This window comes from Atractosteus spatula, chromosome 12, assembly GCF_055471065.1.
Source record: "Atractosteus spatula isolate fAtrSpa1 chromosome 12, fAtrSpa1.hap1, whole genome shotgun sequence".
Classification (NCBI taxonomy): Eukaryota; Metazoa; Chordata; class Actinopteri; order Semionotiformes; family Lepisosteidae; genus Atractosteus; species Atractosteus spatula.
In genome coordinates this window covers 36,517,675-36,545,659 of record NC_142717.1, presented here as the reverse complement: position 1 = coordinate 36,545,659, position 27,985 = coordinate 36,517,675, and the positions used below count along the sequence as shown (strand labels likewise).

The window sequence follows — 27,985 nt, the reverse complement described above, 5'->3', positions numbered from 1 at the left end:
ATCTGAATAGTGTTGCTGCATTTAGTAAACTTGGTTTATGTTTTCTTTTCATCTGTACACCTTGTAACAGACATCATCTTACACCAAAGATTGTGGGTGTCTGAAACATGTAACTCAGCCATACTGTTGAAGCCAGTACCCTGGCATATTTCAGGATATGCCAGGATGAGATCCACAAATCAATTAGCTACCAGCAACCAAACGAGCTGAATGGGCTTGATGACGTTTTCTTGACTGTAATCTTTCTTCCAGTCCTACAAAAGGATTATGTTTGTTACACCTTCATGACCAATATTGCAATATTGTAGCAGATATAAGCATAGAAAGTATGCCTACACTTTTCCTTCATTGTTTACCATTAACATTTCTGAAATATTTAAAGCTATGTTCAGCGGCAGTAAATAAAAAGGCATCATGTGTCAGTCAGTGGCACACGTGTCCTCTGGCCTCTTCTGTGTAATGAATATCATTACATGGATGTGGGATTAGTCAGTCTCTTTTCCCACTGGTCACACAAGATATTTTGGCACCTGACATGATGAACACATTTGCAGTGATGCACTGCAACTAAAATAGAGACCAAACATTATTTAAGAGGCCCGTGACCATGCAGAGAAAACTGTCATTTAACAGAAGCAAACACGCAGCCTGCATAAAACAGTTATCCATAACATCTGAGAAGCCTGCTTTCCCAACATGCCTTCCCATGCTACAAAGGATATCCCTTATCTCTTCAACGCCTATTGTGATGTGAAGGAAGACAATGTCAGGAAGAAGGAATTTTATCAATCAACATGGCTGGATCTGGTTATGGAAACAAGACCTCAGGAAAAGTATGTACCAGACCTAACCCTAGCCAAAAAGGTTTAATATGTAATGAGTAGAAAACATATGTATCAGGGCACCTGGGGAGCTCTTTTGCTTTTGCATATTATCGTGACTTTAAAGTTTGTGTTTTGTTACAAAAGAAGCTTTTTTAAAACCTGATTAAGAACTGTTAGGAACTGCAAGTGAAATAAAGAACAGAGAGATGGTGATGATGATGATGATGGTGACACAGACAAAAAAAAACAATGAATCCCAACTTGTTTGTAAGACAGTTCTAAGTTAAAATAAGAAAAGAAAACTGGAGTTCTGTATCAGATCGCTAACATCAAAGCTGAAATGATCTGCAGTTAAAAAATGCTAGGTTTCCTTTGGCTAGTTTGTTTTTTTACATAGCTCATATAGTTGTTCAGAGCCTTGTAACACTGCTACTCACTCACACTCCAGCTCGTACTGTAAGCTTTCATATATCTTGCTAACTTAACAACCTTAGACCACCACAGGAATCGCAATCAGTATGTCATTTTCAGGACTTCAATGTAACATTTGTATTTCACCCATAACCCCTAAATTCAATACATTTAGCCCATAACAGGCTCAAATAAGGACTGCATGATGGCGCAGTGGTTAACATTGTTGCCTTGCAGTGCTGGGGCCCTGGCTTCGATTCTGGACCTGGGGTGCTATCTGCATGGGGTTTGTATGTGTATGTTCTCCCCATTTGCGTCGGTTTTTGCTGGGTGCTCTAGTTTCCTCCCACAGTCCAAACACATACTGGTAGGTTGATTGGTTTCTGGGGGGAAAAAAAAAATTCCTGGTGTCAGTGTGTGTGCGGCCTGTGATGGACTGGAATCCTGTCCAGGGTGCATCCTGCCTTGCTCCTGTTGCTTGCTGGGATAGGCTCCGGCTCCTCCGTGACCCTGTACTGGATGGAGCGGTTAGAAAATTGATGGATGAGCTCAAATAAAACAAGCTAATTTTTTTACGTGCTTCTAACAAACTGTTGTAACCCACCATCAGGACAACGCTGTTCGAGCAAAACACTTCGCGGAAGGAGAGCTATGAGAAGAAGCAAGTGGCTCATTTTCTGGTGCAGAGATCCCCCAACCAGAAGATAAAGCTGGGCATACTGGGGGAGAAAATGAAGGAATACCAGCTTCCCTACAAGAACGTCCTCCCCGTTCCCATGTTTGTGCCCAGCAAGGCTAACAAAGAGCTCCACCGCACTCCAACCCCAGAAGAACTCAAAGCCATCATGGAGTTCGAGAAGGCGTTGTCGAGCGGCCTCAGTGCCGAACGAAGAGAGATTTCTGAGATTAAGAAAGACATGCCCAAAATAACCAAGCCCACGCAGTTAGACTTCAGAGCCTCAAATCTCATTTCTCCTCCAAATGTGCAGGCTGTGCAGAGAAGCTAAGGGTTTAACTGTAAAAATAAAACACTAAAATAAACTTTCATCCTGGAGTCATGGAGGTAAAGGATAAAAATGTTAAAAAGCACATGCTAGTGAGATGTATTGATTCAGTAGATCTTAGCGAACTTGTTTACAAGAGTAGTTCAAGTAGGGAGCTGCGTCAGCATGCGTAGGCTGCAAAGGAACAAGTAATAGGTTTATTCCATGCTGAAAAGAGAAGAAAGGAAACACTCTTTGGGTGTGAGCCAAAGAGCTCACACCTGAAGAAGGCTCCACAACCAAAACATTGTTTCCTTTCTTCTCTTTTCAGCATGGAATAAAAGTTTACAAGAGTGCCTTTACATGACAAACATATTCTCTAACTCAACTCAGTTGTATAATGTTTCTGCTTACATAACTGTTGCAGTATAAATAGATTCGGAAAATATTTCTCAAAGCTCCTTGCAGTGCTGTGACACTCACTTGTAACATTTACTTGTACATTTCCACCACAATTCACATTTCTGCATCGGGAAATGTGTTTAAAAGCTTTTACTTCTGGGTGAAATAAAGAGCAAAATAACAACATAAAGTAGATAAAAACACAAACTCACACTATAAGAACACAGACATAACAGAGAACATAACTCATTCTAATAATATCAGTCTTAACGTGGGACAAACAATTTGATCATATTTTTGTATATTTGTCCTGGGAAAGTAGTTGAGTTAAAGAAAATTACAAAAAGTTAAGGACATTAGACCTTTATCTCTACAAATCAATTACAGAGAATGTTAACACTGTAAACATTTCACTGTATTAGTCTCTCAGCAAGCAGGCTAATTAAAATGCTTATTTATGTACAGTAGTACTACACTCTGTCCTTCAGATGAAAGGGGTAAAACTGAGATCTGAATTTCTTGGCCATTAATGATCCCGAGGCACTCTCCAAAGCAGTGGGGTGTTAATCCTGGCTAAATTCTACTCTGGGCTTGCGGATCTTTTCTGACACATCTGCCTTAATTCAACAGGTGAAGCATTTTCTCAGTGATCTGCCTGATCTGCTGGGCAGTGGGGCTGCTGCTGTAGGATGTCTGCCTTGTGTCACACAGGTGGGGGCTGCTGTTCAGTGGTGGGTGTAGTGGGTCCGTCCCCTCTGAACTTAACTAGCAGTCCCATTGCTGAATGAACTTGGACACTGTTAGATGATATCACGTTCACTGACACAATCTGATTCCAAATATAGCGTAGGCATAACTGAATATCTTCAAAAACTTTCCCAAAGTATATTGATACATGTAGAGGGTGTTGTGCAAGTGTTCCAAGAGTTTTCGAGGATGAAGTGTGTGTAATCCAGTATATTCATTTCACATAATGATGAATGTACTGGACAGAGTAGACCTTTCTGAAGTCAAAAACAAAAAATGACAATGTGGTGCCACATTGAAGGAAAAAGATGGGTTTGATTAAGTGTTTCTGGTACATGAGTTATGATATACTGTATGCGAGATAGTGACAAACTTTCACTAGACTGGAGTCTGGTGTGGTGACGACCTGTACTGGGCTAATTAGCTGATTAAGGGGTATGAAAAGATGAAGAATGCCTGACAATTAATTAATTAATTGGCCAACTTGGGTAGTCACCATGCTATTCAAAGGAGTACTTTCAGTTGTGTTCAGTTACGTATCAAGACTGAGTCTGTAGCTAATCTTTGCTGGATTTGGCCACAGTAGCCCACATTAATTTTGATTGATGTTAATTTTTCAGTTGAATTTAATAAAATCAATTTCAACAGACTATATATACACACGTCTGCTGTGCTTTTCTGGTCCCACACACTCAGCATGTTAAATACCTACTAGCTTCTAACCTCTGGTCTAGGTCCTGGTCCTGGAGGGCCGGTGTGTCAGGAAACCTTCAGTCAAACTGAGCACTTAACATAAGTCAGCTCATTAACAGCTTCTCACATCTCTTCACATGCTGATGCTTTAAAGAGATCTGGAAATCCCACAGACACACTGGCCCTCTAGTACCAGGATTGGAGACTTCAACCTCAGAGCATTAGGAATTGTGTGTTTAAAACAAGTGGTTATACAACACAGAAAATCCTCATTGATAAGATGAGGATATTAGCATTAGCATGAGTATTCACTGTATGAGTGCATCAGATACAGTTGACATGTCCCTGAGCCACATATACCTTGTTAGATTACCTATAATCTTGAAAAATACAGGCATGGCAACTGTGCCCTCTTATTTTTAAATAATATCGCTATTATTTTCCTAAGCGCTTTGAGAAGCCACCTTTAAAGGTGCTATATAAAATAAAGTTTATTATTATTATTATTATTAAATCCCTCCTCCTTATTCGACACCCTCATCACGGACATCACTTACTATGATTGTTCACAATTGCATGACAAGGATTTACTGTATATATTACATCTGAAATAAGACAGGATAGTTTTACAGTGCTGAACATTGAGGACGTGCAGCAGGTTCAACGACTATCATGCATCTGCTGATTTCCATACAAGTCCAATGCAAAGGCCATTACACTTTCAAAAGTTACGTCTACCAGATAATCTACCACATTTAAAATTGCTTCTTTCCCCATTTTACCTTTATTCAGACTAGCAAGTCACCGTGTGTACTGTACAAGCCACAGTACATGCATATGTACATGTCATCACAACACAAGGAGAGTAGTGCATCCTGATGGATATTTTATCACACACTTGAAAAAGATCATAAAACAAGTATCCTCATAAGTCACAAAACACAGTACAACTGAAACAAAGCAGGAACATCTTAAAAGTTAATGGAACCAGATCTATGCAGAATCTCTCAAATATACTCTGTTTAACTGAAGATAGGTTCTAGCACTTTGCACACCGGATAACTTAAAACAGTTGACCTTGCAAAAGGTGCAGGAATACAATTAGTTCAGAGTTCATTTTTTCCACTTTTCAAAGCGTTACTGCACAAGCCTTACATAAAAAAACATTACATAGTACAGAAGGAGCTGTCCTGTGCAATACAGGTACCCTGGTTAAACCAGTGAAAATGGGAACATCAAATTATAGTAGAATATCCCAGCTGACTTCAAATATGGTACTGAAAAAGTCACTTTATACTGACACCTAGTGGTCGAAATCGTGAATTGAAGAAGTTGCTGCAGCACAAGAGTTTCTTTTCTGAGGTTTTTTGGAATTGATCATTCCAGGTGCACTTATTCCACGGCTTCCAACCTTTCCTGAATTGCCTTCTTAATGATTATAGCTTAATTTCAGCCATGCACATCAAAGTCCAACTTTTTAAACGTAGTTTAAGCAGTTCAATTCGATAAAAACATTTGCGATATTAGGGATTGTATTACAACAAACGTGGTCTGGCAGCGAACGTCCTGCCGGCATAAAACAACAGTTAACAGAGGTGTTAATATGAGAGTGATCTAATTGGAACTGGCTTTACTTGCAGTTACAATCTTCATCTGACCTCAAATTCATTTATTTCATTTGGGTTCTGTTTTTACCTTAACCACGCATGAATAAAACAATTATTTCCGTGATTTCTAGGCAAGTAAAAAGCATTGCTCTTTCACGAGATTTGACCTTCTGTCACTATAAAGTGGCAGACTGTGACACCAGACCTCCCCCAAGAGATCTTTTTCAAGACTTTACAGTAGTGCAAAGGAAAACGGTAATCTCCTACAGTACGTGCCTATCAGTGTTTCTCCCTTCTCATCGCATCGCTGCAAGGTCACTCGAGGTTAGACTGCGATCCCAACAGAGAATCCTCCACTTTCTTGAACTTCTGGAGCTGGACCTGCAGTTCCCAGTACTTCAGGTAAAGCCACATCAACCTGCCGTTTCTGCGCTTATCCGTATTCAGCCAGTCCGCACAGTGCCTGTCGTGCCTGAAAATGTCTCGGAGACCGGCTTCCAGTTTCAGCTCGGCGGCGATCGGGTCCGTGGCGGCTTTGACGAGCAGGTTCTTCTCCACCTCCAGCCGCCGGTCGCGGGGCAGCAGGACGCTGCAGTACGCGTCCTGCCTCTCGACCAGCGCCGCCTCCAGCTCCTCCAGCAGCAGGGCGGCCCTGCCCTGCCACTCCCTCTCCCTCTCCAGCGCCGCGCGGTACTGCACCCCCGCGGCTCCCCCGCGGGCGAGCTGCCTCCTCTCGGCCTCCAGGCCCTCGCGCTCCCGCCGGAGCCGGCCCCTCTCCTCCAGCAGCTGCTGGCTCTGGGACACCAGGGCCTGCCTGTAGCCCTGCACCCGGTGGCGCTCCTTCTCCAGCTCCACCTCCAGGAGAGCCGCCGACCGCCGGCTCTCCCCGAGCGCGTCCTTGTACTTCATCTCCAGATTGGCCGCGGTGGACTTCAGGGCCTCGTCGTGTCTCTCTTTCGCCTCTCGGATCTCCCTCTGCGACTCTCGGGTCCAGATCCACCCTGGGACAGAACGCGACTGGCACGTCTTTACACGAACAGCACCTGAACTTTCACAAGCTTTGACAAAACCCATTCCTGTCTTGATCAGGTTGGCCCCAAGCAAGAAAATGTGGGGCTACCTCCCACATAGACACCCCCCACTGTCACGGCGAACAGCAAAGCTTATAAATACAGTGCAATCACTAACGATTCATACAAATAATAAATCATTTATTAAACCGGACAAACCAGTTGAGGTACAATGGCCTTATTTGCTGTACAATGGCAACCTGGCTCAAATCAATGCTGAACAAAACAGAGTAAGAATAATAATTAACAATAATAATAATATTAGTTCAAGTAGGTACGGTAGCTGCATCAGCATGCGTAGACTGCAAAGGAACAAGTAAAGGTTTATTCCATGCTGAAAAGAGAGAAAGGAAACAACATTTCGGGTGTGGAGATAATAATATTATCATGTACTGTTAAAAGGCAGTGTTAACAAGCGCATGTTGTGAAGATTTGATACTCTGGCGAGCAGCACAGTGGCGCTGTGGGGTCCCGGGCTCAGTTCCTCATTCAGATTGATAAGCTTCTAGGAAAACTGGCCCTGGTATGTTTGTATCTGTGTCTGCCCTGAGAAGGATTGGCGTCCCGCCCAGAGAGTATCCTGCCTTGTGCCCGTTGCTCCCGCGACCCTGAACTGGTTAATGTGGTGTTAGAACAATAGCTGGATGGATGATTCGCTCATACAAAGCTGGAAAGGTTACAGTCGAAGGCAAAGGCAAAGTAAAATGTCTGCAGCTCCCATAATGATGAGTGGTATTTTACTAGAAAGAATTGAATGTCAATTACTGCATGCACATGAAGAAAACTCCAGCATAGGGGTAGACAGACAGGGTTTGTTTCAGCGAATGTGTCCATCTCTTTCATCATCTACAGGGCGGCACGGGACCGGGCGCTTTCAGTCAGGTGGACAAACTACTGGCTCGGGCTCTTCGTTTAAATAAACGAGGATCAGGAAACCACTAAGACTAACCGTCTCCTCCAAATATTCTTTATTTACAGGTTGGGCACAGTTTATTTGCTGTAAATAACATTTAATTCTGGTAAAATCCCCAGAAGTCAATACTCTACAACATACATTATATGTAGTGTTCGAGTTTTTTAAAATTATGTAGGAATATGTGTAGAATTCGTCTTATGTAGCGGCGCAACTGGTAGTTTAAATTCTCATTAACGTACTTGAACTTTGTTTCAGTTACAAATAAGATGTATTAGAAGAGGTTATTTAATTTTGTTTGTTATACTAAGTCAATTCTCCTTAGTTTAAATAAACGGAGGTAACGAGAAAGCACTGAAATTATTTGCAGGTACGGCGATCCCATGCTTGTATTCGCTCGGACCCGTAATATCTGAAACACCCTGTTTTCATAATGCACTCCCCTGCTATAAGAGGCATCTATGGAATACAGCTGATCCTGGACATTTAGAAACTGTTCACCACGAACAAGTCCGTTTTTCAAGTCAGTAATACATCGATAATGCGTAATAAGGCTGTCAAAGCAAACTGTGTAAAAAACTGTAGACAAACCTGAAATTCAAAGCACTGAACTTGATTGCATCCTGCAGTGTTTTTGGCATTCTCTTTCACACAAGTACTGAATACTTACTGAAGGCAGCCAGGCCAAGCAGTGGCACCAGAAGGGCATAATTCCACTTGTTCCCACCCCCGTCTCCCCTCTGGTCTGGTTGGATATTCCATCCCGGAGGGTCATTCAGATTGTTCATGGAGACGAGCTAGAGACAAGAGCACAGAGGCACTGAATAGTACAGAGGAGGACATGGGGTCTCTGTAGCCCAGAAATCCCATCCTCCCAGAATTGATCTGGACTGGGCCACTAGAAAACGCCGAGGACTTCGGCATCCTGCGTGTACTCTGTAACTGCGGTTTGCCACTCGATAATAATATTAATTTATCAGTCATCATCGAGGGAACTTCAGCTTCCTTGCGGTCCTGTGTTTACGCACGACAAGATCTGTCATTTGGATGCGAGGCGTGTTCAGTTCCCTTCCTGAAATACTGCTAGCGGCGGTACGTGTTGCACCCAAGTGCAGTTCACACTCTTCTACAGGTTAAGCAGATGTAACCGCGCCAAATTAATCTGATGACATTGGTATCAACGTTGTGAAAAGCTACTTCCCACAAGAGCTCTTATTTGCCATGCATACGAAATCCACAGCGTGCTGCACGTACATTAAATCACACAAACATATACTTTATTAACTCACTAGCGAAAAAGTGCAAACGTGAAAGGTGAAAATAATCTTCGTTTCACTGTACCAGGACAGTACGGCACTATCAAACACGTAAACCCTCTGTGATGACATGCATATACAGAGAACGTGTGTGGCTTCTGTGCATTTTAAAAGAATTTGGTCAATCTGACTATATAGCTGCATTCATCAATAATTCATATCTGATGTACAGCGAATGTATCTGTACACGTGCAAAAGCTTAAAGAAAGACCACTCACCTTGGAACTGAACTTACTCTGGAGCGCTTCTACTTTATGCTGCTTGCAAACATTACACAACACTTTTTCTCTACGGACGCCGTTAGAAAAAACATAGGGAGGTAGAATATGACTACATGCCGTATCTTCAAGTAAAACATACATTATTACCTATTAAGTAAAGCAATTTTGTTGTTAAATTATAGTCCATTTTAGATGTCAGAAAGACTCATTTCATGGTAAGAATCTTTTCGTTAAGTAATTTTGTTTCAATGCGGATACCCCCTCCGGCGTGCTCTAATTTTGGTACGTCCCAATGCGAGGCGGAAATCTTCAGCGAAGTGTCACTTGCGCATGCGTAATTAGCACTTGATCCTGTCTGGAGTGTCATGGCTGCGGTCTGCGCTGCATCACGTCTTTTTGCGAGGAGGGTCGTGTCATCTAAAGCCGTGAGTGTCTGTCTTTTAATCGTGCTGCACACTAATTCGGTGTTGCTGTTGCTAAAGTTTTGCGGACAGCTCTGTCTTTTCATAGCCGCCTGAGTTTCAGTTGCTGCTGCTGGCGCGGTTGTGTAAGCAGTAGTTGTTTATGTGGCCAGTGGGTTAAATAACCTTTTTGTTTCTCACCTCTAAAAGGAGTTGAGCAGCGAATAATGCTGTTATTGAGTATTTAATGATGTCTCATAAAACATTTTGTGTCGTGATATTTTTCAGGTTTATTTTTAGTTAGCCAGAATTTTAAAGCGGTATGTAAGTCTTTGAGTAGTGAAGGTCAATGTGAAAACGTTACAAAACAGTGTCGTATTTCTGTGCTACACTGTCGCAAATACTAACTCTTGCCTACTCGGACGGATGTATAAGCGCTTTTATTTGGGCTTTCCAGTATTTTTTAGTTCTGTTATTTATTTTCAATTAACTGCTTCGCATTTCATTTAACAGTTTAAGTAGTTGCCACTTTATGATGGAGTGTTATCCAGAGGACGCAAGAAGCTGAATTTGTTGGCAGAAGTTTTATGGCCTCTTTGTAAGGATTTATGTTTCGGCACATTTCTTTTAAGATTTAAGATCGTATGCTATGTTGTACCCTTTTCACGTTTTGTCTTCGAACATGACCTTTATTGTGCAGCTTTTACTTTTGAAAAGGTGCACAATCGCCCGTCTAGACCGCAGAGTTGAAAACTGTAGATTACATGTTTGACAGATTTTTCTAAGGATTTATATCACTAATAAGTGTTTTTCTGTTTTTGTGTTTTAAGAATGTGTTTTTTTTTAAGAAGAACCCATTCCAATTCAAACATTTGCAGTACTCTTTATTTAACTGTGTTTTTTGACGTTTTTATGGCTTGTTATATTGTCAGTGGGTGTAATCATTAACTAGGCCTGTGGTTTTGATTAAACTTGTCATGGCTTTGGAAAGCTGTTGAACAAAATATTGTGTTAACAGATGTGTGAAATTCCAGTTAATCCTTCTTTCGTTTCTTTAATTTTGTTTCCCTCTTGAAGACATTTCAAGTCTGCTGCTTAATAGAAAGGTCTTCTTACTCTATCCCTAGCTCCCGGCAGTTTACCAAGGGAATTCTCGGAAGTTTCACTTCACTGTCTATGGGAAAAAGGAGAAAACTGCTAAAGTTTCCGATGCAGTAAGTTCACCATCTCTTCTCCCCTTTCACACTGTAGCAGAAAACTAAGTTTTTAAATATGTGGCTCTAAATTAGCACTATATGTGTGTAATCCGATGCACTGTTTATCTATGCAAAATAAGGTGTGAAATTGCAATTAGTCCATTGATAAAGAAGACAAAAGTGGCAGTAATTCTTTGTTGCTGTCGTCATGTAGTTCTTTTTTTAGTTACACTATTTCAGTCTCATTTCTCCAGGCTCAGTGCATTTTGTTCAGCTGTAGGTCTCCCTGACGATTGATCTAAGCTCGTGAGGTCTCTTCATGGTACCTGATCAGTAGGTGATCTCCTAAGACAGGTCCAGTCAGCACAAGCTTTATTTTAACCAGCTCCATGGAATGTAACTTGTGCACAGTCTAGATAGCAGGGTGTTTCATGGTTCATAGTTGTTTTGAATATGAAGCAAATGCATTTGGATGGTTTACTTTTTTCTTCTTTTCAGATCTCCACTCAGTACCCGGTGGTAGACCATGACTTTGACGCAGTGGTCGTGGGAGCAGGTGGAGCCGGACTGAGAGCTGCTTTTGGCTTGTCGGAGGCTGGCTTCAACACTGCCTGCGTGACAAAGCTCTTTCCCACAAGATCCCACACGGTAGCAGCTCAGGTACAATCCACGAGTGGTACTCGGCTTTTTAAAACATACTTGAATCCTTTAAATGGTCCTCTGAGCCAGTTTATGTTCATAGATTTAATCAAATTTATTAGGATTATTTTTACAAGTGAATACCAGTTTGAAGGTACAGCTTTGGGGGGAAAAAGGAATAATTAGCATTTTCTAAACATGAGCGTCACATCCTAGGGAGGGTCACATGCTCACTAGTCCACATAGTATTAGACTGTGCTCTGGCCCAGTGAGCTGCGGTGACTCTGTTATGAACTTTAGCGTCATAAATTATTATTAAAAGCTAGATTTACCTGTGATAAGCGCTTTGGCAGTCCAAGGTTCATACCAAGGTGGCACTATGTAAAGTGTGGCACGATTGCCTAAGCAGAGTCATTACTAGTAACATGAGCTTTTATGTTACAGCCACATGGAGAGGGTTGCTTAGATAAATGAAAGGTGATGAAATTATTTCATACAGTGTACACACATTCTGTTAATTGTGGATTGTTTTTTTTTAATGTTTAATAACAATAAGTTAATAATTCTCTGCTTTACACAGATCTTAGTGATTGTATTGCAGAGTCCTTCAAACCTGGTCCTGTTGAGCCCAATCCAGTTAGTTTTACGTGTTATCTATGGTTGATGATTGGCAACATCTGTGAATTATAGATTAATAAAGCCAGTAAAGAGAACTCTAGTCCTTGAGAGACGAAAAGTGCTTAGATTTTAGTTCTAAATGTTTTCTAGATGACCTAATTTAACAAATTGCATGTCTATTGGAATTGTTCCATATCTTTAGAAATTTGTGATGTAATGGTGACATTAAAATACCTGCTGGATTGGACCTGTCCAGCACAAGGATTGGAGACACCTGCTCTATTGTCATTTGTTCCTCCTGGCCAGGGTGGTATAAATGCAGCCCTGGGGAATATGGAAGAGGATGACTGGAGGTGGCACTTCTATGACACTGTAAAGGGATCAGATTGGTTGGGAGATCAGGATGCCATCCACTACATGACGGAACAGGCCCCAGCCGCAGTTATTGAGGTGAAGTACTTGGCGTTGTACTCTGCCTGGAAATCATAACGGTAGAGACTTCAGGGCATGGGTGGTTTGGGCAGCTCAGAGGTGCCCCATGGCAGAGATTTACAGAAGCTTCCAAGCTCTATTGATGATTCACTGAGGGTGTAGCTCCACCACACTGCAGTCCTATATAAGCTGAAGCAGCTATGGATAAATCTTTGAAATTAAAGATAATGGAAGTAAAGTCTAGTTTAGAGTTTCTTTTTATTTGAAGAATACTTTCATTACTTCCCTGTAAAGTATATTGGTTCTGCATAACACCTGCTGTATCTGTTACTTGGTTCTGCATAACATCTGCTGTATCCATTACTTATCATAGAATAGTTTGGGCAGTTCAAGCACAGGACGTTTTAATGGCTGCTGAATCTCTATATTCTCTATCTGTGAGGGAATCCCAACACTGAGTCAAGCTGTGTAATGTCTTGTAGTTCTACTGAATAAGCAGGTACATCCTCACTATTTTTAATTCAGCTACATCATTAAAAATCCTTGGGAACTAGTACATGTGTAGAAAGATTCTAATTTAAGTTAATTTCTAATTGACATAGTCTTTTATTATAATAAATATTGTCTGTTGATTTGCATTGGTGGTGTATTTTTCAATAGCACACAGTAATGTGCTTACCATACCGAAGCAAATGAACTTGGTATTGTAGTGTGTTGTGAGGATTTAACTGAATGTGTTTCTCTGGCTTCCTTTGGATTAGCTGGAAAATTTTGGGATGCCGTTCAGTAGAACAGATGATGGGAGGATTTACCAGCGTGCTTTCGGGGGGCAGAGTCTGCAGTTTGGGAAGGGAGGGCAGGCTCACAGGTGCTGCTGTGTGGCTGACAGGACTGGGCACTCGCTGTTACACACACTCTATGGTCGGGTAAGAGCCTGTCTTGCTCTCACAGCTATCTTCCTAAAGCAATCTAAATTTAACTGCAACTACACAATCACAGTTGAATAGTAGGTGCTGCTCAATGGGCAGTGGGATAGCAGTGGGGTACAAATTGTTCTTCACAAGCCCTGTCACACTGTTAGGTGCAATACTGTAGGCATATTTTAGTGATGACATTTTTCCTGCTGTTCTATTTGGATTATTTTTTCCTCTGATGTCAGAGACCATTGCCCTGTGTTGTTTTCAGTGAGATAACTACTGAGTAACACTTCTTCTATCTTTAAATGCTGTAAAAGTCACTTTGGAGGCCTAAGAAGAAGATACATGCAATTAAAATCTATTTGTGGTATAAAGTCTGTTTTAATGAGAACCACTTAAATAGGGACGAAACATGATAATAAGAAAAAGCATAAGTAAAAAGCATTCATAGAGAATGTTTTTTCTGTTTAATCTGCCCCGGTGCTGCCTTCAAACATGATTTTATTTCCAGTCTCTAAGGTATGACACCAGCTATTTTGTGGAGTACTTTGCTTTGGATTTGCTTATGGAAAATGGAGAATGTAAGGGAGTAATAGCTCTTTGCATGGAAGATGGATCAATTCACCGTTTCAGAGCGAAGAACACAGTCATTGCCACGGGGTACGTACTGCAGCAGTCTCGTAAAAGCTACTGAAGGAGTCATCCTTTCCAATTATTGCAAGAACCTGTCCAAACTCTGACGATAATGTTTTTGGTCTAGCGACATCTTTGCAGTGCCTTTCACTACGTCTGGCTTGATCCCTGTCACCCTCCGCCATCTACATGGCTCGCCTTCATGTTTGTGTTCTGTTAGTGAGTCAGTACTCTAGCGTTTCCTATGAAGGTTCTAGCGTTTTCTAATTATTAAAGACTTAATAAAGGCCCCCGATAATGTGCCGCAGCAGCAGTGCTTGTGAAAACAACATGAAAGCACAAAACAAAAGAAAAAGTCTGTACATTCTTCTGGAGACCTAACTACACTTTTCCTCTGATTCATTCCACCTGTGTATAATGAACTTGAGAAAAGCCTATAACTGTCCCTAATTAATCCTTTGCCCATTGGGACAAGTCACAGGTCTGATGAGCTCTCTTCTACAAATATGCCAAATCTTAGGCCCCTACTAGACTCATCTTACAGCTTTACCCCATACTCTGTCACAGTCTTTAATTGAAGCTCATTGTACTTAAAATGTAACCCTTTTATTATTACAGTTAAGCTGCTGAAAATATGTATTTTTTAAATGAAGCTTCTGAGATGCTGAGCCAGTGAAGGTACAGTACTTGTTCGGAGTGCAGGTTGAGGCCTATAACGCAGAAGACTCTGGTACAAGCTTTCCTAACTAGGAAGGAAAAAATAGAACATGACCTCATTTCTTCTCTCTCCTGTGTAGAAATAAAAAATGTACACTCAGAATTTGAAAGGCCTTTAACGCTGAAAATCATTAGCTTGTTTCTATGATCATAATTACAGAAGAATAACAAATCCCTTTTAATCTTTGTGATATGTATTCTGCATCCATCTACAAAAATATAGCCAAGGGGACAGTTTGCGCGTAGTGCTTGGTTTGGGGAAGTTTAGGTTCGAGCCTTTTGGTTTTGTCTTCCTTTCACCCAGGGGTTATGGCCGAACGTTTTTCAGCTGCACCTCGGCCCACACCAGCACAGGTGATGGCAATGCAATGGTCACCAGGGCTGGCTTGCCGTGCCAGGACTTGGAGTTTGTGCAGTTCCACCCTACAGGTGAGGATGATCTCCTCTGTGCATTTCTCACTTCATAGGATCTGGCTTCCGCTAGGCAAACAGAATGGATTTACAAACGAATAGTGTTTTATTTTGGTTCCTGTTAATCTTTTGAATGAAGACTAAATTAGTTGTTGTTGTTGTTGTTGTTGTTTTTTTTCGTTCTTCGGAATAATTTTGCTTTGTCCCCTCTTGACTCACTGTTTTTCTCTCCCTGTGTTTTTTTTTCCATGTTAAAACGGTAGGTATTTATGGAGCAGGGTGTCTGATCACTGAGGGCTGCCGGGGTGAGGGAGGTATTCTCATCAACGGCGAGGGGGAGAGATTCATGGAGCGTTATGCCCCGGTTGCGAAGGATCTGGCCTCCCGAGATGTCGTGTCCCGGGCGATGACAATCGAAATCCGTGAAGGAAGGTTTGTGTCTCAATGTTGGGAGAGCTCGTGCCCTTCATGCCATCTGAAGATGGTGTTCATTTATGTCACATGTTAATCGATTTCAGCCTACCGTAATATATAGAGCTCCAATTCTTTATTTTCAACTAGCTGCTCCCGCCTATGTGGACTTTGAAACAGGAGTTCACTGTCAAATAGGTGAGCTAATGTGGCTCAGTTCATACACTTTATAAACAGTCTAGTTAAACACATGGTAAGTATCAGAAAAAATAAGACCATTGAAATATTTTTCATATGCATTTTTGGTGAGATCTTAGATGAAGTACAGTTATTCAGCACCTGAAAAGCAGCAGTATTTAAGATGATATAACTGCTGATAACTTCCTGTAGCTATCCCACATATGTCTCTGAATAGTAAGCTTTGGAAAAGCTTATAAAAACGCTTTATAAACTCTTTATAGGCAGATGGCATGGTGGCACTAGATAAAAAAAGAGTGAGATTTAATTTGAAACTTGATTGAACTTGATTTTGACATGAAGAAAGTTTTAAAAAAAATACTGAAGTACAGCTAAAGCAATGGTATGTTTCTGTGAGAGAATACATAGTAAGCTTCCATGCACATCATGAAACTCCATCCTTCTCCTTTTCTCTGTGCAATCTGTGCTGCCATTAGGGCTGATGGGAGCAGTTTTTGGGGCAGTGCCTTGATTTTTAGCACTTCCAGCCCTCCATTCCTTTTCTTCTTGTCTTTTTCTGGAATCTTCGCAGTTTATTTAATTATTTTTCCCCGCTAAGAGAGCCTTACAGTAGTAATGACTGCATGAAAAATGCAATGAAAATCTGCACAATAATGTTCGTCTGTCAGCCTCCGTGAAAAAGAAGTGCAATGACCGATTCAGGCTAACGAAGAGAAATGAAGTACGAATAAATAATGGGAAAACTAAATAAAGCAACATAAGATTTCAAGACGATCAGCAGAGTTGGCAAATGGCAACATTGCTGTAAAAGATTATGGTAATAAGTGTTACATACTGAACACCTGTCTGTACAAACCATAATGTTTGCTTGCTTTTATTGCAGTTTCAGAACTGTTAGAGGTGTTTAGTGCTCATGTATTTATTGTTCTGTACTGCCCATTGTATGTTGTTGTGCTTTGTTGTATTGTAATCACTATTACTAGTAGTAATACTAGTTGTAGTGTAATCACTATTTAATGTTTTGTAATGTACTGTGCACATTATGTGAAAGTGATGTCTACCGTACTGTGCACGTCCCGAGAGAGCAGTGCAAATACAAATCCCTATGTACATGTACATATGGCAAATCCACCATGATGGTTTTCAATGGGAGGTGTCAGAGGTCTCTTTTTGATTTGATGTGCCCCTCCTCTATGTCTCTCTTCACAAATCTCTGCGCTCTGCCTTTGTCCTTCCAGAGGCTGCGGCCCTGACAAGGACCACGTGTACCTGCAGCTGCACCACCTCCCCCCTCAGCAGCTTGCCACCCGCCTGCCGGGGATCTCTGAGACAGCCATGATTTTTGCAGGTGTTGATGTTACTAAGGAGCCTATCCCTGTCCTCCCTACAGTCCACTACAACATGGGGGGAATCCCAACCAACTACAAGGGCCAGGTGGGCACCACAGACTCCCGTCGCCGCCTTCTGTAGAACAATCTACACTAGCACTTGTCCAGTTTCCCTACTGCAAAATTAAGTCAGAATAAAAATGTGCTGCAGTAGGAACTCGAGATTAGCAGAAGATAGAAAGGTAATTCAGTTTCTCTGTTGTGATGGTTTGCGTTCACCATGTGTAAGAATTCCTTTTTAAACTTAATACCCCGAAATGTGCTTCCCAGTAGTTGATAGTTTTTATCCACATTTAAGGGAGTTAAGTGAACTGGAGCTGCTTTTTAAAAAAATGTATTGAGTGTCTACTTTATGGCTAAGCACAGTCTTGCTGTTTTAGGTCATTACTCACAAGGACGGCGAAGATAAGGTTGTACCTGGACTCTATGCTTGTGGAGAAGCTGCCAGTGCATCCGTCCATGGAGCCAACCGACTGGGGGCAAACTCTCTCCTAGACCTGGTGGTGTTTGGTCGGGCCTGTGCTCTGACCATAGCTGAGACTTGCAAGCCTGGTATGACTAAAGAATTACTGTTTGTGTCAGACCTAGGTGTGGGGCGCCGTAACGGGGATCTTGGAAAGACAGGCACACAGATGCAGGTGTAAAGTAAAAGCACTGCTGCTTTTGTTGCCAACCCTTCTCCGAATTTTAGTTAAACTTTAACAAACCTTCTCTAGAAACATACCTACATAGCCAAGTAGCTAAGGTTCATACCAGCTTTCAAAACACTTTCTTTTTAATTCAGTGCTCTGGCCCTTCCCAAAATTCACGAGTTCCATGGTTGGGTGGAACTCCTCCTTCTTTTGGTACAGGTGCATAACAGAGGATCTGCTCTCTTCTCATAGGGCAGGTGTTGACTGACCCTGGAAACCTCAGCTTCTGGGCTTGAAGCATCACATGATCCATTGGTCAGGTGATGGAGGATGCTAGCTCATCCCTCATTGCTCTCTGGACAGTGTGGTTCACACAAGAACCTTCATCTGCGCCTCATCTACTGCTCTCACACTTTGTACCTTGCAGCCTTCTTGCAGCCTTCTTTTACACATGTTTATCCAAGATCCATTTAAGCATATTATTATTCAAGAATCTTAAAATGTGTAGTGATTAAGTATATTAATATCTCTTATTTTTTAATTATAATTATAGGAGAAACTCTTCCGTCACTCAAGCCAAATGCTGGAGAGGCATCTGTGGCCAATCTTGACAAAGTGAGATTTGCAAATGGCAGCACCAGAACTTCGGAAATCAGGCTTAATATGCAAAAGGTGTGTAGCTGTAATAATGAGAAATATCTTTTCTCGTTGAAATGATTTGCTTTTCGAATTGGAAGTCCAGTGGATGAACTTTTTCAACTCCTGTCAGGATTCTGAGTTAAACTCGGAGAACACTTCTCTTTTCTGTTCTTTTTGCCTCTTTTTCAGTGCAGGACATTCTTTTGATTTTTAGAACACACCCATTAGCTCTTCTAAGGACTAATGCTAAAGCAGCAACATCTTTTTTTGCATTGAGTGTGACTAAAATCCCGTGCGCTATCTAAATGAGGGTTTATGAACACACTGTAAAACATAATCATGTTTGCCTTTTTTACTGCTTGTTTTACTTTTTTTATTGCTTCCCTACAGAGTCTAAAAATGAAAATATCAACATGATCATCCATTTTTACAAGTAGCTTTTTTAAAAATGTCTTTGAATAAGAAGCGTTATTGTTAAACATTAGAATAGTTTTGCTAATGCGTGCTGACAGGTCATTGTTGTTGCACCACTGCCTTCAGAAAGGATATTGAACTACAATTACTAAATACTATGAATTACCATGGCAAAATGTAATTAAGATTACCAATCCCTCAAATACCTTTTGACAGGAATGGACTTGTAATATGGTTCTGAAACTATAAATGTATTAATTTTCTTGTGTGAGATTTTTTACAATATCAAATCTGAGATGTCGTCACTATAATTTCTTATGGAAAAGAAAGCTCTTCTTAAGGACATTGCTGGATCCGTGTTAAAATCCAGGGTGCAGTAATTTTGTGTTGAGGATGAACTGTAGTTCTATTCCTAGCCCTGTGGTTGCTGTGTGAGTGAAGTCTGTGCCTGTGCTCTTTGCTCAGACAATGCAGGCTCATGCTGCAGTGTTCCGTACTGGCCCGGTCCTCAAAGAAGGCTGTGAGAAACTGGATGCTGTCTTTAAAAGTATGGATGACATCAAGACCTTTGACAGAGGTAAGTTTCATTTTGCAAGAGGCTTGTTGAATTATGTAGGCTAAACACTTCTCTCGGCTTCCGTTACTGGAAAGATACGCTTTTCGCCCTGTTTTTTTATTTCTTAGATTAAACCTTGGCATTCATATTCTGATACCTTTGTTGGTATGATGATTAGTTTTACCTCTGCTGAAGTACCAGACAGTGCTGTTCACTTATTGCTGATATTGCCATTGAATCCTTTGCTGTTTCCCTTCAGGACAATGAGGAAATCTCTTAGATGTACAAAAAATGGCACAGAAAAGTTTGTCAATGTGGAGATGATAATTATGTAATATTCCACCTTGTACTATTGAAACCTTTTGAAGGTTTAGTAGGTTTTCCTGCTTAAAATCAAGACAACATCATTTTCTTTGGTTCCACCCAATAGCGTGGCAAACAAAAACTCATCTTTGCTAAGGCAGTATCCAGATTCACAGAGCAATTCATTTCATGGGGACAATTGGGTATTCTACTGTAATTTGCTTTACACATATGTACTGTATATACTGTTTACTGTCTTTATTTTGGACTCAGCTGTGCCACACAACAATTTCAGACCTGCAGTGCCACCCATCAGAAGGAGCAATGGAGAAAGTAGTAATAATCCATTAGTGGATTACATCAGATCAATTTCTACTCCTTAAAGGAAACCTAATGAAAATTAACCAAATGAGAGTGCAGTGTCCACAGGAATAAGGTGGTAAATAGGTACATAAACACAACAATGCATAGAATCAGTATTTCAGTATTTACCCAGATGGGGATTGAAATGGAGCCAAGACTATGTAATCAGATGAGAGTTTGAAACCATCTAATATTCATTGCAAAATGCAGCAAATGTGCAGTTGATTCCAACAGCAGACACACTATTAATATGAATTATCTAGTAAATGTTTGTGAATTTAATAGTTATAAAGGAAGTTTTATTGGAAGCTTAGTATTTTACAGGTCTGCAAATGCTATATCCATGCTTTGTTAAACAATGGCTGTCCTGCCTACTTTCGGCACAACATTCTTTATCACCTTTTTTATTATCTGCTGTTCTACCTCAGTTACGCTCATGTCTGTCATTCTTTACTAAATATTAAAAAACTCATGTAGGTTAATCATTTTGAGTTTCTAGTTAATAGATTTTTGTCCTAATTTAGGAATCCTTTCATGTTGAAATGTTACCTATAGCTGGTGGATTTTCTATCTTGGCTCTGGATTTAATCACAGATAAAGTTTAAAATAATTTTATTAAAGTGTTTTCTTTTCTTTGATTCTGAAGCTTTGAGACTCTCCGTTATGGCTGTTTGAGGGATAAAATTTAGGATCTATGTGGTGTTTTTTAGACAGTTTTACTGATGGTGAGCTTTGGAAACATTATTTTATTTCCGTTTTTACCAGCTTTTGTCCGCATTGATTAGAAGAGTTAACTTAAATCCCTTCTCCAGTGGTTTGATTTTCAGATTTACATCATCAATATACACTTCTAATGTTTACTTGAGCGTCAGTCCTGGGAACAGGATTTAAATATTCAGACATCTGATTATCTATAGATTGTGTTTTTCTCTTTAATATATTCGTTTTTCTTAGGTTTTTGTTTAAAATGGTCCACTATTTCAATTTATGTAAAGACAGTTTGGCCAGGATACATGTTGCTGTATATCCAGCTTTTGAGTAGTGTGTTTGGGCTCCTTCAACATTTGTACACAAGTTCTTTCTGGATCTCTGTTTATTTTTTCATTTTACAGACAAAAGTAGAGATCAGCTGCTATCAGAAAAGATCATACAGCTTGAGTAAGAGTCCGATCCTACCTTCAAGTAAATTTGGACTTGATGCATCAGGGCACAGACACGTATAGGAGACGATCTTTTATAGCTCAGTGACAGATACTGTAACTGTATCAATGAAGGAAGCCATATCTGAACACTAGGCATATTCCATGGAGCTTATAATAAACCTAAGTCCCAGTGTAATAAAGCGTGCCCCAGTGCTGCTGAGTTGGTGTGTAGAGATGGTGGGATTTAAACAAGAAGCAGTTTTTCTTTGACATTAGAGGGACTTTGCTGGATTGGGTTGAATGACGGAGGGGGTGTTCTGTGTCCTCAGGCATTGTGTGGAACACGGACCTGGTGGAGACTCTGGAGCTGCAGAATCTCATGCTGAATGCGCTGCAGACCATCAACTCAGCTGAGGCTCGCAAGGAGAGCCGGGGGGCACATGCCAGGGAGGACTTCAAGGTGCGCTGCTTGTATTTCAGAACCAGACTGCCAACAGGGACGCTGCAAGATCCCACATATACCCACAGACACCACAGGGCCTGGTTGGATTAACAAGACCACATTCTGGAACAGGGCTCAGGTCTTGATCCTGACCTTTCTTGTGCTAAAGTAAACGGTTTAGGGCTTAATATGAGCTCCAGTTCTGAGAAATTTATTCTGTAGAAACATGTAGACACACATAGCACCACATTTTACTTAAATGGGAAGAGGTATACAAATGCTATTTAACAAAACTGACAGATGAGTTTGATATTTCCAGGGTTGCAATGATAAGAGTGTGACTATGCTATGTTTGAAAAACATCTAAACACCTTGTGCAGATTTTCTAGGTTATGAAATTTTTTATTTAACAAAAGCTGTTGTAAATGCATCCTTTGGCAATACAGTATGTGTTATATCATACAAGTGAGCAACTAGATAATGCTCACTTATTAACATTTGTTCATTATTTGCATAGCCATTAAAATTTTACATACAAAATAAAAATCTAATTAGCATTGAGTAGTAAAAAGCTGAAGACTAAAAGTTACAAGAGATTGCTTTTCAACAGCAAATTCTGAATGAAAAGTTAACTTTTTTTAAAGTTTGGTTATTCCCAGATTCTGTCTCAGTGCGCAGCATTCATATACTGTAATCTCTGCTGTCCCTATATCCCAAAGCCCAAAGGACAGCACACTGTCCACTCTTTTACCCTAGATACTGCATGTGCTGCATCAAAGGTCAGATCACAAATCATCAGCAGAGCACCTGATCTTCATATGCCTTATCAGTGTCTGATTCTGTTTTTTTGATTGCTCATGCTAATACAGCTGGTGCTGGGATATTTTAAAATGTGTTATTCATAGTTTTCAGAGTGGTTTCTATACCTAATGAGAAAACATGAGCAGTACCTTTCATTCAAATTTTGTCAATTCAGTTGAGATTTAAAAACCACCTGAGGGGAACAATAGCTTACAATAATTACTAGGACAATACTAAAACAATTCATCTGGGTGAATGAGACTGGTTTTTCTACCAAGTGAATCTGCATCTCAACACATGTATACTTAGCATATGTAGTTAGCTTTCAAAATAAATTAAAAAGCCTTTTCTAACTTTGCTTCAGTCATTTTTGCAGCATGTGGTAACAAACTTAAAACCAAGGTTTACATGACCCCCCCTTGACAAAAGAGAGCTACTGCTGTGTGATTGTTTTATTTTTTCTGATTGAGATGGGTGATCACTACTCATTTTGTTAACAAGTATATGTTGACTTTCAGGATCGCATTGATGAGTATGACTACAAGAAACCACTGCAGGGACAGCAGAAGAAGCCATTCAGTGAGCACTGGAGAAAGCACACTTTGTCATATGTGGATTCCTCCGGGAAGGTAAAGTAATATTGCTGCCTGGGTTCAGAATTGACCCCGGGTTCAATTCTGGGGTGCTGTCTGTGTGGAGCTTGCACTTTCTCATTGTGTTCATGTGGGTGTCCTCCAGGTGCTCCAGTTTCCTCCCACAGTCTAAAGACATACTGGAAGGTTAAATGGCTTCTGGGAATATTGGTCCTGGTGTGAGTGTGTGCACGTGTCTGTTCTGTGTGTGTCCTGTGATGGACTGGTGTCCAGTCCGGGGTGTATCCTTCATTGTGCCTGTTGCTTGCTGAGTTTGGCTCTGGCAACCTAGAATTGGATGAAGTTGTTAGAAAAGGAACGGATGGGTCTGGAAACATGCTGGTTCCAAAGTCTAGTAATTCATTCATTTGGAGATGAGATGTATATAGCACTTTTTTGTATGCACCCAATTTGGAATTGCCAGCTGTATGTCTTTCACATCTTGGCTTGCAACTGCAAACCCTCCAGCAGCACACGGGAGAATGAGGAAGCATAGGCAGACTTGTTCCACCCCCCGGTACCTTAGAGCTGCTCATCTTTTAACTCGTCTCAGGCAGCACAGCCTGAACCAGAGGTTCTGCGCCTGATTGAGGGACAAGTGCGCCCTCCCTGACAGCAGCATTTTAGAGTTTTGGGTTTAGATATAATTAACTATTTACATTATGCCATCATAGTTGTAAGGTTACATATGGCAATAGAATTAGTAAAAACACAGCAAACGGGTAATAATCCACACAAAAAGATTAGAAAGATCTTGTTTCATACAGTAGATTAAAATCAGGTCTCAATGGGGTCATAAATTTAATCTATGGCTTGCCAGTATTTGCTAAACCTCTTTGCCTATAAGAGGAAAATAATGATTTTTTTTTCCATAATATGCATCTCCTTCACAACACTGATCCATTGTTCAGATCTTGGGGGTTCTTTAGTAAACAATTTTCTTGCGATTTTCTTTCTGCCTGCTAAAAGAATTAGTATATGTATATCAGACTAGTATATGTCTATCCTTACGTTGATTATTTCTGGGTAAAATTGTTGTTCTTGGCTGCATTGAGTTTTACTAAAACTATCCTTCCATGCCTCTGTTTCAGGTGACTCTTGAATACCGGCCAGTGATTGACCATTCTCTGAGTGAGGAGGAGTGCTCCTCCATTCCACCTGCTATTCGCTCCTACTAGGCTATCGAAATGACATGTTACATGCCTACATTTAAATTATAACAGGCTTTTGGCAATATTCATGTGAACACAGTTCTGTTGTGCACTATACTGGATAATACTACCTGGTATTTGTGTTCTTGGCTAAAAGGATACTGTATTTTGTTCAAACACAATGGCTAAATGTCTGTTTTTGATTTCTAAATCATTCTTGTTCTTGGAGAAAGATTCAGGTTTTGGTGACTTTCAAGGAACATTTAGAGCAGGCTTGGTTTAAAAAGATAATACTGTCGAGCTCATCTTTAGTTGTAAATAACATTTTTCACTCATTTGTATGTTCAAGTGGCCTTAATAGAACAAGATGTGTTTAAAGTTCGGTGTTGCATGCTTAAAGCTGGCACGTTTTATTTAAAATCTTAATAAAAGGCACCCGAAAGAACTTCTTCTAATGTCATGTTCTTTAATAGTGTAATTGGAATGTCCGTCAACCAGGTGAGGAACTAGGCGTTTCTGCAGCCAAAACGAGAAAGAATTAGCGACCCATCAGTTAATCTAGAGCCTGAGTCCCAACCAAGGATCCAGGCCCGGATATTGAGGTCCAGCCAGTCCTGCTGAATTGAAGTCCCAATCTGACAGCGACCCTGCGACAGCGAGGCGAATAGCCGCAGAGCGCACCATAGCTGAGGTGCGAGAGTCCGGGATCAGTCCGTGGAAGTTGTCAGCAGTGCTGTTTGCAAAAAAAAAACGCAGATGGATGCTCTGCGTGGACTATCGAAAGATGAACGCTCTGACCCAGAGAGATTCCTACCCGCTGCATTGGATGAGTTCTTGGATCTGCTCTCTGGGTTGTCTTAGTTCTCTTCCTTGGATCTGGAAAGTGGCTACTGGCAGGTTGAGCAGATGCCGGACGCGTGGCCCAAGACGGCTTTCTCAACAGGCCAGGGGCTGTGGTGATTCAAGGTCATGCCTTTCGGCCTTTGCTATGAACATCTGATGGAGTGGGGTCCTGGCGCCGATACCTCCTCACCCAGTCCTTGGTTTAAGTCGATTATCTGCTGGTCCACTGGCGCTCGTTTGATGATGCTAGTCATACTCTCCACCTGGTAGATCTCTAGATATCTGTTGTCTGTAGTGCAACACTCTACTTCCTGTACCCCAGCACAGCTGCTGTTAGATCAGGAACTTGGCAGCCCTGACATCGGATGGCCCTGTGATATGCAATACAACTCCTGGAGGATAAGTGAGTCGCCCACGAGTACACAGCCCAAGGGACTCAGACGGCTGCTGAGCCCTAAAGCCAGAATTCTTCTAAACATTACTTCCATTATCTTTAATTCCAAGGTTTGCCCATAACTGCTTCATCACATCGCTGCTAAACTCTCAGTGGAACATCAATCCATTGCAAGGCATGCAAACATCAGGACAATTTAGAGACACCTTTTAGACCTACATGTCTTTGAAAGCAGATACCCCCCCAAAATCAAAACATGAACCCAAGAACTGTGAAGCAGCATCAACTGTTGCCACACTGCCTTCTCATTATGCATAGAAAGAAATCCTATTCATCTATTTTCGAACAGCTTCTTATTATTCAGAGTTGCAGGGGAGCTGGAGCTGGTCCCAGCCAGCAATGGGTGCAAGGTGGGACACCAGTCCACCACGGGGATCGCGCAAGCAAAACACCGCACACAACCATGTCAGGGCCAGTTTTCCCAGAAGCCAATTAAATGTCTCTGGGCTGTGGGAGCAAAACCCACATGACCCCGGGGAGAACATACAAACTCCACACAGATAGTGCCCCAGGTCCAGAATTGAACCCAGGGCCCCAGTGCTGTGAGGCAGTTATGCTAACCACTGATCATAACTCATGATGCACAATTTTAAGAGATTTTCAGTGATCCAGTATCACTGTACAGTTTTCAACACACAGAAAGAAGAAAAAACTACATATAGATAGCAACATAGTTTTACTCGCACATACTGTAAGATTGATCACTTTTGTCTTTTCTATCAATGGATTAATTTTAGGTCACTTTTGTCTTTTCTGTCAAGGGATTAATTTTGCAATTTTTCAAACAAATATGTTCTGTTTTCCAGCTCATCTTACATACAGATAAATGTACTGCATTGCATGATACATGTATAGTGTAAAATGTTGAGCCGTATATCCAGAACACGTAGGGGTTATAGAAGTTTGACCACCAACTGTCAGTTCTAAAGAGGTGTGTTCTACAGTAAATAGTGAATTTTATTTTTGTATACTCAATTACAAGCACATATAACTTTCTGAAAGTGCTTAACAATTACTTTGCCCTGTTATGCACCTCTTTTACTTGGAAGCTTCTGTAAATCTCTGCCATGTGCCACCTCTGAGCTGACCAAACCGTCCATGCCCTGAAGTAGTAGTAGTAATAATTCCTTATGCTTTAATAGTGCTTTTCTGGACACTCCACTCAAAGCGCTTTACAGGTAATGGGGACTCCCCTCCACCACCACCAATGTGCAGCCCCACCTGGATGATGCAACAGCAGCCATAGTACACCAGTACACTCACCACACACCAGCTCTCAGTGGGGAGGAGAACAGAGTGATGAAGCCAGTTCAGAGATGGGGATTATTAGGAGGCCATGATTGGTAAAGGCCAACACACCGGGGTAACACCCCTACTCTTTTCGAGAAACACCCTGGGATTTTTAAAGACCACAGAGAGTCAGGACCTCGGCTTTACGTCTCATCCGAAGCACGGCACCTGTTTACAGTACAGTGTCCCCGTCACTATACTGGGGCATTAGGACCCACATGGACCGCAGGGTGAGTGCCCCCCTGCTGGCCCCACTAACACCTCTTCCAGCAGCAACCTTAGATTTTCCCAGGAGGTCTCCCATCCAGGTACTGGTTGTCAGTTGTGAGCTGCAGGATGATAAAGAATGTTGTTTGTAAAACTGATATTATTAAAGGAAAACCAGCTTTAAGAGTAAAGTATTAAATGGAGCATCCAGTAAATGTCTAAAACATGCAGTGACCATTTCTAAATCCCTTTATAATACTCCAGGAGTGCCAACACCAAGTGTCAATCAAAGGTGTTTTTTAAAAAAAAAACACTTTAGTAATAGAAGTATTTTTCAGTTTCTTAAGAAACCTTAGAATCCTATATATATCTAAGAAATTAATTAATTCTTTAAATGATGACTCAGGTTAGAAACACAATCAGAAAACATTAGAATTCCCTCCAGGAATTCACTATCCATTAATAGTCATTTGATTTCTTACTTTGGGATGAGAATTTGAGCCACATCTTATCTGATTACTTGCATCAAATGCTCACATCTTATCAGCTTATCATTTATCTTGAAATGTACCCACCCATTCACTATTAAAAGTAGCTTATTCCTGTCAACAATTAATTATATAAATAAGCAATGTTTTTTTTCATGGAGACAACCAAATAAATGTACAATGATAAATATAGTATGTGTATTGAGAAATGAGATTTAAGAATTGACCATAATGTGATGTCCAGCAGTAGAACACATGTTGTATGTGCAGAAGGACAAATGGCCATTTAGATTCGTTTGGATTTCTGATCCTGATACCCAACAGGCCCTGACAAGTCAAGTTAACATACCACTGCTTTCTTGCTTTGAGTGGTAGTAGGTGTGGAGACAGCATTGGATCATTTCATATGTGCCTGCACATTTGAAACTCTCTTGCTCTGGGTAAGTGAGAACATTTTTCTTTACGTTGCATATTTAGGGC

General features: G+C 41.0%; 3 protein-coding genes across 4 annotated transcripts; 2 read left to right on the top strand and 1 right to left on the bottom strand.

Annotated features, from left to right (window-relative positions):
• The first annotated feature begins 601 nt into the window (after positions 1–601).
• LOC148822985 (telethonin) lies at positions 602–4,017 on the top strand. The gene is made up of 2 exons (XM_088929778.1): positions 602–833; positions 1,846–4,017. Exons 1-2 carry the CDS (start codon positions 697–699, stop codon positions 2,240–2,242), a joined length of 534 nt encoding a protein of 177 aa, XP_088785904.1. The 5' UTR covers positions 602–696; the 3' UTR covers positions 2,243–4,017.
• Positions 4,018–4,821: 804 nt separating this feature from the next.
• LOC148822984 (coiled-coil domain-containing protein 127-like) lies at positions 4,822–9,250 on the bottom strand. 2 transcript variants are annotated; one of them, XM_088929776.1, is made up of 3 exons: positions 9,185–9,250; positions 8,321–8,447; positions 4,822–6,668 (listed from the first exon to the last, which is right to left on the bottom strand). In XM_088929776.1, the coding sequence occupies exons 2-3, from the start codon at positions 8,436–8,438 to the stop codon at positions 5,983–5,985; spliced, it is 804 nt and encodes a 267-aa protein (XP_088785902.1). In that variant the 5' UTR covers positions 8,439–8,447; positions 9,185–9,250; the 3' UTR covers positions 4,822–5,982. The 2 variants fall into 2 exon arrangements, with proteins under 2 accessions (XP_088785902.1, XP_088785903.1); XM_088929777.1 differs by lacking the exon at positions 9,185–9,250 and having other exon boundaries at positions 4,822–7,071; positions 8,321–8,410.
• Positions 9,251–9,495: 245 nt separating this feature from the next.
• On the top strand, positions 9,496–24,665 carry sdha (succinate dehydrogenase complex, subunit A, flavoprotein (Fp)). The gene is made up of 15 exons (XM_088929373.1): positions 9,496–9,612; positions 10,716–10,802; positions 11,283–11,444; positions 12,348–12,491; positions 13,235–13,399; positions 13,902–14,050; positions 15,045–15,169; positions 15,415–15,583; positions 16,999–17,194; positions 17,529–17,700; positions 18,334–18,452; positions 19,299–19,410; positions 21,527–21,657; positions 22,959–23,069; positions 24,164–24,665. Exons 1-15 carry the CDS (start codon positions 9,553–9,555, stop codon positions 24,248–24,250), a joined length of 1,989 nt encoding a protein of 662 aa, XP_088785499.1. The 5' UTR covers positions 9,496–9,552; the 3' UTR covers positions 24,251–24,665.
• The last annotated feature ends 3,320 nt before the right edge of the window (positions 24,666–27,985 follow it).